Source organism: Xenia sp. Carnegie-2017, unplaced genomic scaffold, assembly GCF_021976095.1.
Source record: "Xenia sp. Carnegie-2017 unplaced genomic scaffold, XeniaSp_v1 HiC_scaffold_22, whole genome shotgun sequence".
Lineage (NCBI taxonomy): Eukaryota > Metazoa > Cnidaria > Anthozoa > Malacalcyonacea > Xeniidae > Xenia > Xenia sp. Carnegie-2017.
The window spans coordinates 12,734,145-12,745,489 of NW_025813485.1; the positions used below are offsets into that span (position 1 = coordinate 12,734,145).

At 34.9% G+C, this 11,345-nt stretch overlaps 1 protein-coding gene and 1 long non-coding RNA gene across 4 annotated transcripts; both read right to left on the reverse strand.

Annotated features, from left to right (window-relative positions):
* Positions 1–57: 57 nt before the first annotated feature.
* On the reverse strand, positions 58–10,033 carry LOC124446930 (fibroblast growth factor receptor 3-like). 3 transcript variants are annotated; one of them, XM_046997817.1, is made up of 14 exons: positions 9,751–10,033; positions 8,949–8,974; positions 7,503–7,618; positions 6,887–7,135; positions 5,967–6,242; positions 5,214–5,579; positions 4,565–4,861; positions 4,339–4,499; positions 3,680–3,962; positions 2,616–2,917; positions 1,566–1,759; positions 1,026–1,269; positions 799–873; positions 58–685 (listed from the first exon to the last, which is right to left on the reverse strand). In XM_046997817.1, the coding sequence occupies exons 4-14, from the start codon at positions 6,942–6,944 to the stop codon at positions 659–661; spliced, it is 2,283 nt and encodes a 760-aa protein (XP_046853773.1). In that variant the 5' UTR covers positions 6,945–7,135; positions 7,503–7,618; positions 8,949–8,974; positions 9,751–10,033; the 3' UTR covers positions 58–658. The 3 variants fall into 3 exon arrangements, with proteins under 3 accessions (XP_046853773.1, XP_046853771.1, XP_046853770.1); XM_046997815.1 differs by having other exon boundaries at positions 8,949–8,978; XM_046997814.1 differs by having other exon boundaries at positions 8,949–9,650.
* A 410-nt stretch (positions 10,034–10,443) lies between these two features.
* Positions 10,444–11,302, reverse strand: LOC124446937. Its single transcript, XR_006948560.1, has 3 exons — positions 11,122–11,302; positions 10,710–10,822; positions 10,444–10,641 (listed from the first exon to the last, which is right to left on the reverse strand). It is a non-coding gene; the product is annotated as an uncharacterized LOC124446937 (long non-coding RNA).
* Positions 11,303–11,345: the final 43 nt, after the last annotated feature.

Sequence of the window (11,345 nt, forward strand, 5' to 3'; positions counted from 1 at the left end):
CCGTGACCAGTGACCGTAGCCCAATGTGACTGAGGTGAAATATTTATACAAAGAACATGTTGTCCATACAGCCGTTTATTATTTTCATTGCTTGCAAAATTTTTAAGATTCATTACATTCACAATAAGATCATTATAGCTTGAAAAAAACAGAGACACTCTATACACATATTTAATGTCCAAGTATGTTGTTTTTAATACAATTGTGAGCATTGAAACATATATAGACACCAATCTGAATGCCCAAAAGCTTGTCATGTTGAGCTTTAACATTAACTGAAATAAAAAGGCTCATTGAATAACGATCTAGTTAGAATTTTTCAAAATTTTTGCGCTTGATAAGTGTGACCAATATTAGCGTGACCTGACCTGGATATGTTGCACTGGCTATAGCACAGTCCGTGAAATACTCGAAATGTCTCATTACTTTGATAAATATTTATTTCCAAAACACGTTTAATTAAAATCTGAATGTTTCGAAATTTTTTATTTCAAACTTAATAATACATATACTAATTTGGTGACAGCATAGATTGAAATTTGAACGCGTTGCAGCAAAGTTGCAGTCGTCGTATTTCGCTCTGATGGAAATCCCCGTATTTCACTGCCTCTCGTTATCAGAAACTGTTTGTGGACCTTCGTACGTGAATAACATAACCTCACATCAAATTTTCAAAAGTTTCATTCTAAAATTGAAAAAGCGTAATTGAAAAATGTAAATTTCGTGGTAAGCGAGTGCATTGTCATAAAAAATATCATACACATTTAAACTATAATCGTCTTGGACATTGAAGTCTACCTTTTCACACGAGAGTGGACTCACTTCTCTCAAGTACAGCGTGTTTAAATTATCATCACTATCAATACTTGATTCCTAAAAATGATAGAACTATACTTCAGCATCATACAAAAAGCATATGGCTATGGCAATATAGGAAATTATGCCAAGTTCTAATTTGTGTAAAGTCTGCAAAATCTATTCATAAAAAATTTATATGTCAGCATAAAATTTTTGGTTTCATTTACCCCAACGACATTTTCGTACAATATCTTTTGAAGTTTGTTGTAGAGGGACTGAAAAGTGGGACGTTTTTTTGGTTCTTCATCCCAACATTCTCGCATCACGTGATAGATATCGCTTGGACAATTTTCGGGCTTTTCCATTCGCAGAGAATTTTGAAGGAATACCAAAAGGTTTTCGATGGGAAGCGAAGGATATGGTGGCTTTCCCAGTGCAAACATTTCCCAAAGAAGAATACCAAACGACCACCTAAAAATGAAATAATTTATAGTTTTAGTACGAGTCTGCGTCTCTATGTTAAGAGAAAACGTAGTACTATTAAATGCCAAATGTGTGAAACGCCTTGGCGAAAAACCTTTCAATTAATGTGATATCTTCTTTAACAAAGAATTGTACTGAAAATAACTTTTCAAATATTTTCAGGAAGGGCGTTCTTTGACCTTTCAGGAAATATAATGTTTTTTGAACACTTGGTCGACATATGTTTTAAAAACGTGTGCATGATAAAAATCGGCTTTGGACTAAGATCACTCTTGAACACTTACACATCACTCTCTTCGGTATAAACTTTTTCTAATATCGACTCCAAGGCCATCCATTTCACTGGAAAGTATCCTTGAGTACTGGAAACGTAGTTCATGTCATCCACGATCTCACGAGCCATCCCAAAATCGGCAACTTTCATCACATAGTTATCAGCAACTAGAACGTTACGCGCCGCAAGATCTCGATGGATACACTGTAAGGAAATTTTGTCAGTTAGTGCAAAACAGCAACTTCGACAAAAAGTTTAATAAGCAAAATGGCTGAGTCTGAGTGGCAAGGAAATTAGTTCTAATTTATTTACGGCCCCACATCAAACCCAAAAGAAAACTTTGGTCGCTAGAAATTCACATTATTGATAATTACATGGTGCATTTAGCGTGATTTTGCTTATTTCAAGGAAAGAAGATCCACAAACGTTGCTCATGTTAAACACACATTGGTATCCACGTGTACCATGGTAATATTTTGTTACAAAGCACCATCAAAGAATGAAGATACGAGATACGACTGATGCAGAGTAAAGTCTTTACCGCATCTCAGCTTTAGGCAAAAAACGCTTTTGCCAAATTTCAAATAACGTGCGAACTGTTTACTATTTTGATTTGTGTGAATTGACCATTTATTAAATTCACGGCTTGAAAATTTCTATTTTTAAATAACTTATCCTTCCCCCAATTTTAATGGAAAATAATCATTTATAAGTTTGAACTGACAAAGCCATACAAATTGATACAATGGTTGCAGAAAAAAGAATCCAAAAACACCTAGTTTTAAGAATATATAAGTATTGAAAACATATTTCTCTCAGAGAAGTGATAGTGGTAACTTGCACTACACATGCAACATAAAAGTGATAACATTATCCAACAACAAAATGTTTTCTAGTTTCAATCTTCTGTATGCATTGAACAGACCTCTTATAATAGGTTCATGATGGCCTGCATCCCCACAAAGTCTTCACCGCATCAAACTTGATGATGGGCGAATGTTGAAATTCCTCATGAAAGCAAATCATGAGAGTTTACGCTATCTCAGTTTACAAGATGTACCTTTTTGGCGGCTAAAAACTGCATTCCGTTACATATTTGCAAAGCAGCAGACACAAGACTTGTCATCGTGAAAATTTCTTCACTTGAGAAATCCTCTTTGCACCAAGTTGGCTGGAATATCTCTCTTCTTTTACGTAGGAACTCGAGCAGGCTTCCATGTGGACAGTACTCGATAATCATGTACAGTTTGGGGTATTTTGTACAAGCCCCTAAAACGTTCACTATGTTCACGTGTTCTCCCACGTGAATAATCATCTTCAATTCACCTGCCAAATTGCGGATGTCGTTTGCACTTGGATTTTCTAAAAATGAGGAAAACATTTCACAATGGGTCCATTTCGTTGCTTAGACGTTACAATATATGGACGTCGACACGTCAAAAAAGAACGTAGAAAAAGAGCGTATATGCAAAGGCATTGTATTTGATTCACAATTACGCACGCCAGTCTGCCTTTTTTGCTTCTTTAGACATTGCCTTTTCACGTCACACTGCCATACACGAAGGTAATCTTTCGCTAATTGTATTTCGTGTCTAATCAATATTGGATCTAGCGTTAGTCAAATCAAATTATAGATGCTCAATTTTAAATTTCTTTCAGACAAAAACTAATATCAAACTATTAGTCGTAAATTTCTTAACAATAAAAATGAAATCAGTTGAGTTTACTCTGTGATATTTGGTAATGTAAATACAACCAAAATGGACCGCAGTGGAATTATTGTATTTAGATTTGCCCTTTTCCGCCACTGCGTCCGATCAAACTTAATCAGTCAATCGTAAACAGTATTTATTCAAATTGCTTTCAAAAAAATCTCAAGCCAATTACCTACATTGAAATTTCTCCTTATCGTGCAATAATCTTTGGCAGGTGTGTGAAACTAATGCATAGTCAAAGTTAACGAAAAAAAGATCTTTTGATCTTGATCATCAAGTTTTCATCAACCAGTTGTTAAATAGATTTTTTGAATTTAAAAAACTTGCATTAAAATTCTTTGTTGATCCAAATTTGAGAAATCCATACGCTACTGCGAAATTTATGAATAAATCAAAGATAGAAAGTCACCTTTAGTTGTTTTGACAGCGACAGTGATGGACTCTTTTTCATCACAAAGAGCAAGATTTGGTTTGTAACGAGCTTTGGTGAACTCTTTTCTTTGTTTCTTCGCCTGTGTGCTTTTATCGCGCGAGTTCATTAGTCCGATTCCATAAGCTTTTGCTTTGTACACTTTTCCAAAAGCCCCACAGCCAATGAGTTCTTGAAAGTCGAGATACGTATGAGGAAATTCCCAGTCTTCGTCGTACGACAAATTATGAATTTGTTCGTTGAGGCTTTTTAACGGATCAACCTATTTTTGCAAAAAGCAATCATTTGAAATTGATGAGCAACTTGATTCATTGATATTGTGGGATTTTTATCCTTCAAAAAACCCAGAAAATGAGCAATCAATTATATCCCAAATTTTTCAGGTTTTATGAATCAGCGTTGATAGGTGTCACAGGGCTTCCATTTAATTCCTTATTTCCAACTGTTTTACGTGAAAAATCGGAAATTTTAATGGATTTCTTTTCATGATAGGTCATACTTTTAAGTCAGTGCGTGATGCATTGCTAAATTTCTCGTTGTGTTTAAAGAATTCTTCTAGCTAGATCTTCAGACAAAGACTGATAAAGACAAACTTCTTGTTGAAAGGAGAAATCTCGAAACTACGTCATTCTACTTACTGAATATTGATTGTTTGCCATGAAGAATCTTTTGTATGTTCTATTTTTTTTGCGCTCGCTTGCATATAGTACCGATGCAAAGATGATTATAAGGAACAGCGCAAAACTACATCCAACTGCAACAATTGCTGCCTTATCTTTTTCATTGCCTCCAAAGGACGCTAAAAAAAGTAGAAATATATTGAAAAAAAAGAAAACGCTCTTTTGGCTTGACTTTAACACGTACATTCAGTTTTTTTTGTCAGAACTCTGTATATATCATTCTCGTTCTTTGTCCAAAACTTGTTACTCGCGCCACACTTAATTTCGTATTCTTCATCACTTTTGTTCATAAATATAGAGCTTTGGTATAAATAGGACTTTTTCCTAACAGTTTTGCCTGTGACCAAAGGAGCACACTGCTCTGTTTTCCCAATTGGGCAGATCTTCCATTTAATGTTTGGTGGAGGGTTGGCCTTTACATTACAATAGAAAGTTGTACCGTTTTGCTCATTCTTCTTGGTGATATTTAATTCTGACATTACTAGATGGAAAAGTATTTCAAGGCAATTGTGAATTAAGAAAATGCTCGATGGTTAGCTAAAAAAAGCTCAAATTTCAGGTCAAATATTAACTCAAATAAACGTTTTATACACACATGTTTTAATAACTTCGAAATTGAAGCAATGGTCGAGCTTATTTTGACAAACATACAGTTATTTTTTGTGGCGCAACAACCAGCAAGCTTGATCGTGCTTTGTAATACTCTAAGAAGCAATAGATTTCTAAAGACTAGTTAATTAATGATGTGAAAGTTTAGATAGCACAACTAAACTTATATGCTTGCTACAACCACTGGCAATGTTGTTCACAAAAAAGAACCAAAAGTAACGAACCTTTTACATTCACGTCGAGATAAAAATGATTTTTGTCATATGGATTCCTAAGGAGGCAGTCAAGACGACCATTATCTTTCTCTAGTTTCAACTTTGTTATCAAAAGTTTAACTTTGCCTGTTTGACTTGCACGGGAAATGATAACATGTTTTCCACTGATCGAAATGCAAGGCTTGCTTTTTTCTTCGTACAAAAGGCTTCTCATTTGAGTTTTCGAGCAAGACAACACTATTTTTTGGGTCCTATTTTGAGTGCAAGTCAGAGAAGGCAAGGGAGAGCCATGGATAGTAAACTCAATGGAACCATCAGTATCTCTATCAAACCATGTTGAATTGTTAGATACATCCACAGAAAGTTGTTTTCTTTCTAAAAATAAGAAACGTTTAGCATGACTGATGCAGGCAGATGTTAAATCAATGGTATTCACCGTGCAGTAACGAATATTATAATTGAGAATGCAGCAATCAATTACAGTCAAAGTAGATGAAAGACTGAAATGATCTTTAATGTCGACAAAAAGAGCACTGCATGCACGTCACTAAATTTAAGTTAAGAAACTGGGTATTTAACTTATTCTGCAAAGCAATTTCGCACAATAATGCATGTTTCCATCCAAAGAGTTACTTTATAGGATGATAATTACCGCAGATATTCCATAGAACGAAAAACATATCAGTAAGTATGCATGCAGACAAATTGTACTTGGTAAGTTTGTTTTGGGAAGTCCGTCATCATGCAGCTCATAAAATGTACCTCTTACTTCCAGTTTCACATCAATACTACTCTTCTTGTTAATGAAACACGAATATGGTAGTTGGGAGAAATGCTTTTCCGCTCTCTCTACTGTTAACGTCATAAAGGTAACATTTCCTGATCTCTTTATTGTCGAATCAGTAACAGGATTTTCGCCGCGATCCTTTGACCACATTGCTTCGGGGATGTTGCAGTTCGTTTGAAAAGAACAGGTTAAATTTACTGTATCGTTTTCATCGACGATAACTTTGCGGTACTTCACATATGGTGTATAACCTGGGTCGAGTAAAAAACAAGTAGACTTGCAATAATGAGTTGATCAATGAATTGAAAAGTTTTTGTCGAGTGAGCTTTTAATTCAGGGTTTCTGCACAGTCAAGGAAATTTAGAATCACAGTAGGATAAAATCTATTGGAACTGTTCAACAGAACAACATCGTTTTTACAAATCACAATAAATGCATGTCCAGACATTGCAGGCACGGCGCCTAAGGTGGGATGGGAGTGCTTGAGCCCTCCCCCTCCACACATACACTTTTCTCCCAAGATCAACGTTTTTTTAATAATTGTATATTTCAGTTTAACTTGAGGCAAAGTAAGACTCAGTAGATTTAGTAAATATAAGTCGTAACCCCGCCAGATTGATTTTGTAGTGCCGTTCCTGCATTGTGTTGTCAAACGCTTTTATTCCCGATTTTCAACAATAAAATCAAAATCTCTTGAGTCTCGACAATTCCCTATAATCTGTGTATAATATGCAGATGTCCCGTAGAGACTGTAAATTTTTTTTATAACCGCACCGATAAAGGTACGTTGCCAACCTCCAAACTTCTATCATGTTGACGACATCAAACATTCAAGAATAGCAATGGAATAGGGGTGAATAGGAAATAATTTATAACTGTATCAAAGAGAACTTACGAATATCTATATCAAACATAATCGTCTTCCAAGCGCCTGAAAAATTTTCCAAATGCATCTTATATCGCCCATGGTAGTTAGTGAAGGCTGGACCAATCAAAAAAGAAGATCCATTCCAAGTGTACACAATTGAGGAATCGTCGCATTTCTTGTGAGATTGTTCAATCTGATGGATGGAACCATTTTTGATTTCATCCTTCCAAGACGGAGTAATAGGGAACACAGTCCCATAGTCAACAATGTACAGACCTGAATACAAATAATCTTGCGTTCAAGTGTAGTTTTATTTTTTGACAAAAGAATTGAGTGCACTGTTTATGTGTAAAAAGCTAAATTCAATGATATGTAGATTGTGAGACAACAACTTTGCTCTCGCTGTACTCTGAGTTAACAATCACCTCCAATCATGATCATATGTTAAAAATCGTGCATGATTTTGAGCCAAATGGAAAATCAGCGCCATTTGATCTGAATGAAGGTGATACATATGTTTGACTGACGTATGCTTGACTCATTTTCGAAAACTAAGTCTCATACAAAAATTCATACATTCTTAGTATTTCACACTTCTACAAGATAATTCGAGCACCAGAACTCACGAAAACGATGAACAAACCTGTTTTAACAGCAACAAAAACGAACGACGAGAAGAACGAGTTGCCAATAAAGATGCATGATGTTCAGGCTGCTGCTATCAATCTTTTGTGCAGCGTCTCTCGGTGGACAGTTATCCTACATATGATAGTCAACACAAATTATAATGGATCGCGAAATTTGTGTTCACAAAATATTTTATCAGATGCATATAAAAATGTAACATCAATATTGACAGTCACACTATAACAACAGGCAGGTGTTTGAAAAAGCAATTCAATTATCTCTAAAGGTGCACTGATAAATCAATCAACACACATTTTCTTGCTCAAAAGCACATTTATATATTATGCTAATATACTTTCCCAGCGAGGCTTAAAGGCCTTATACATTCTCAAGCAAATATTTGAATTCATGTTCGAAAAAAAGCGATCTTATCAAATAGAAATGAAATCGTAATTTTATACATGAAAAAATTATGTCCACCTTTTCGTGCAATATTATTTTAGGCACGGTCAGTAAGCTGTTGGCTATAGTTAGAATCTAGAATTTTGCAAATTTTGAATTAATTATACTTTGGTTGAAATACAAGCTGATCGACTAAAAAGCGATACTTTCATGGATTAAATGGAATATTCTACCCTTGTCAATTTGTCAAAACTACATCAAAATAGAATTTCACGACTGAGCACATACAATCCTCAGAATATCAAATAATCAATTTGCACAAGCGATAGTTACGGTCAGTAACATTTTACAAAAGCCTTTCATATAAATAATATATTATTGCGTTAGAAATGAGGTTTTCCACAAAAAATGTGGTAACAACATAAATCCTTCAACCCCTAACCAATTGCGCACAAATTGTTTCCAAAACAATTTAAAAATCCAAATTCAAAATTTTGGGTAACACTCTGCTTTCGAAGTTAACGAAACAGCGCTATAGCAAAGAGTTCAGCGGATGATCTCATGGATCAAAAGATACACAGAGTTCCTGTCGTGAGGAGGTTACAATCGCTGCTGACCAAAGTAATTAAAACGCGTGTATTTTGGTTTTATGAAAAGTAGTAATAAAAGCATAAAAATGATAGTATCGTTGATATCAACTTTCATTAATTTCATTAAATTCATCAAAAAACAAATTTTCAAAGCCTAAAGGCTTTCGAGCTATAGAAAACAAACATTTTGAAAGTCTTATATTTTCTCAGACATTCTTACGTTTTTATTGGTTTTGGCGTCGACACTCAATCGATGAGTGCCTGATAGTAGAATGAGACAGAGAAAAATCAAATCGCATACTTGGTTGGAATAATGAGCAACAAAAACGTGACAGCATCTAACCAAAGTTAGCTGAACATGGGTAAATAGCGCCTTTTCAGTTTTGATGCAGTTTTTATTTGTTTCCTATATTAAAGCACCCATGCATTATACGCTGAAAAAATTGAAAAAAATAGTTACTTTATCTCACCTTTTTGAAGACTTTCAATTCAATACCTGTCTATTTCAACACAAAAAATAAAATGTTACATTCAAACACAATAAGTTAATTGTGAGCCCGACAAACACAATGGAACAGTCCATTTAAATTAACGGCAGCTGTTTGCTTGTTCAAATTATTAATTCAAGAGTCAAAAGCATAAGTAATATCCTTGCATAACTTCTTTGATATATTCCAGACATTTAGCCACCCTCAAAACCGCTTCTAATACGCAGCATGCTAGAAATGACGGAATAAGCTAATCATAAATAATGTCGCATTTAACTACTTTCTAATTGCTAGGGGCACAATCCCCATGAAAAAGCAGCGAGGCTTCTCGTGAAAACTAAATCGTGCTATTTGTCGACAATATAACATAATAGGTAAAACAAATATTCATGCGCTGATCAAAGGCTCCGAGAAAAATTATTAAAGTACTTTGCTTTTTTTTAACGGGTGCCACACTACACTGACTTAGTCAGAGCCTCGTTTCCCCCTGAAACAACAGTTTGGTGTAGAAGAGTTGATGCAGTCAAATTAAGACAGAGGGTTGCTTAAATGATGGAAAATGAAGTCAGAAGGCACTCGCTAGGAATATTTTTATCTCTTTCATTCTCAAGGACAGACATTCCAACTGCCTTGGTCAAGCCGTGTATGTATGCCCGCGCTGCCGCCACTTTCACTTTAAAAAACCTATACAACGAAATGAAGACTGACGACAACTGTTCACATTTTTACATTAAAAAAAATAATGCCAACGAAAATCCAAGCATCTTAACATCGGAGTACTGACCAGATTATAAACAAAGATAAATAAAGCGATGTCGTCGATAAACGGAGAGCAACGGGTGAGATGGTCATTGTAGATATTGGTCTTTCGATATTAACAGCTTATTTAGATGAATTGAACGGTCAGGTCTCAGCAACACCTCGCAACCGATAAAATCCCACATATCTATCGACATCTTATAAAATAACATGCATACGTAAGACACATGTCGACGTATTGATTAATCGTAATAGGATTAATTTATGACACATAAATACTTCGAGACGTTAATTACACATTATTCCAAAGCCATCATCAGAGAATACATATAATATATAAATCCTAACACGGTTTTTAATATGCACATGAAAAACATGTGACTTGTGACTTTTCCAAGTCACATGTTTTTCATGTGCATATTAAAAACCGTGTTAGGATTTATATATTATATATATTCTCTGATGATGGCTTTGGAATAAAGTCGAAACACGGTGCCATCCAGTAAACTGCTATAGTGGCGAGAATCTCTCGTCCATAAGCAGTTTTAAGAGATTTGACTCGTCTCCAATCTCTGTGGGCTTGGTAGCTAAACAGGTAGAGCGGCGGACTAGTATCCCGAAGGTGCGAGTTCATATCACGTCCAAGTCACATGTTTTTCATGTGCATATTAAAACCGTGTTAGGATTTATATATTATTAATTACACATCGTAATCAAATTAATGAGCGCGGGAAGTAAAATATATTTAATTACACATAGTGATTAAACTAACGTGTGCGTCTAGTAAAATTTATTTGATTAGTTCACATTACATGAAAAAACCGTCACGCTAAATCTAAGACGCATGACGTCACAGAGTTTACGTTTTGCCCCGAGTTTACGATTGGCTCCGATTGGCTTTGCCTCCATTTTCGGGCTAAAAAAGAATTTATCAAGCAAATAAATTTATTTGATGATAATTTACTCGAAATGGGTAAACATTACCGATGTAAAACATTTCAAGCTGTTGGTTGAATCTAGTTTTTGTCATTTGTTCATTTTTCATAGCAGTCGATAGCATACTTTGAACATGTCCATTCCGTTTATTCAGACTGCCTCTGCAAACATAGTTAGATGAAATATTTAAATTTGAAGCACTGTCAACAACTTGACAGTCCTTGATTTTTTACAGTAAATTAAAATAACTATCAAAATTCGAAATAAACAACATTTATTGAGTTTGTTGTGGCGTGCCAGCTCGCACGCTTTGGTCGTGTTACCTATGCAAAATTCTGATAATTACTTATTTTTCTATGTATATACTATTTTTACACTTCAGCCAAGGAACAGAAAAATTTTTATGGTTTATGGTTGAGACTTGAGACAGAGTCACAGAGACTGTGGAATACAATTTTACCTTGCAAATAAGCAGCACAATGCCCCAACTAAAAAAATAATGAACAGAGCAATAACTATTCGGTAGTGGTAAACGTCGTTCATCAAAATTAATGGCCCATTTGCAGCTCGTTTTATTTGTTTTCATTAACGATCATATTATATTGCTCAAGGTTATTCGCCATATTGAAAGCTCCAACTTTGTCCATCAATGTTCAATATGTATCACTAAATGACCCAACAAGT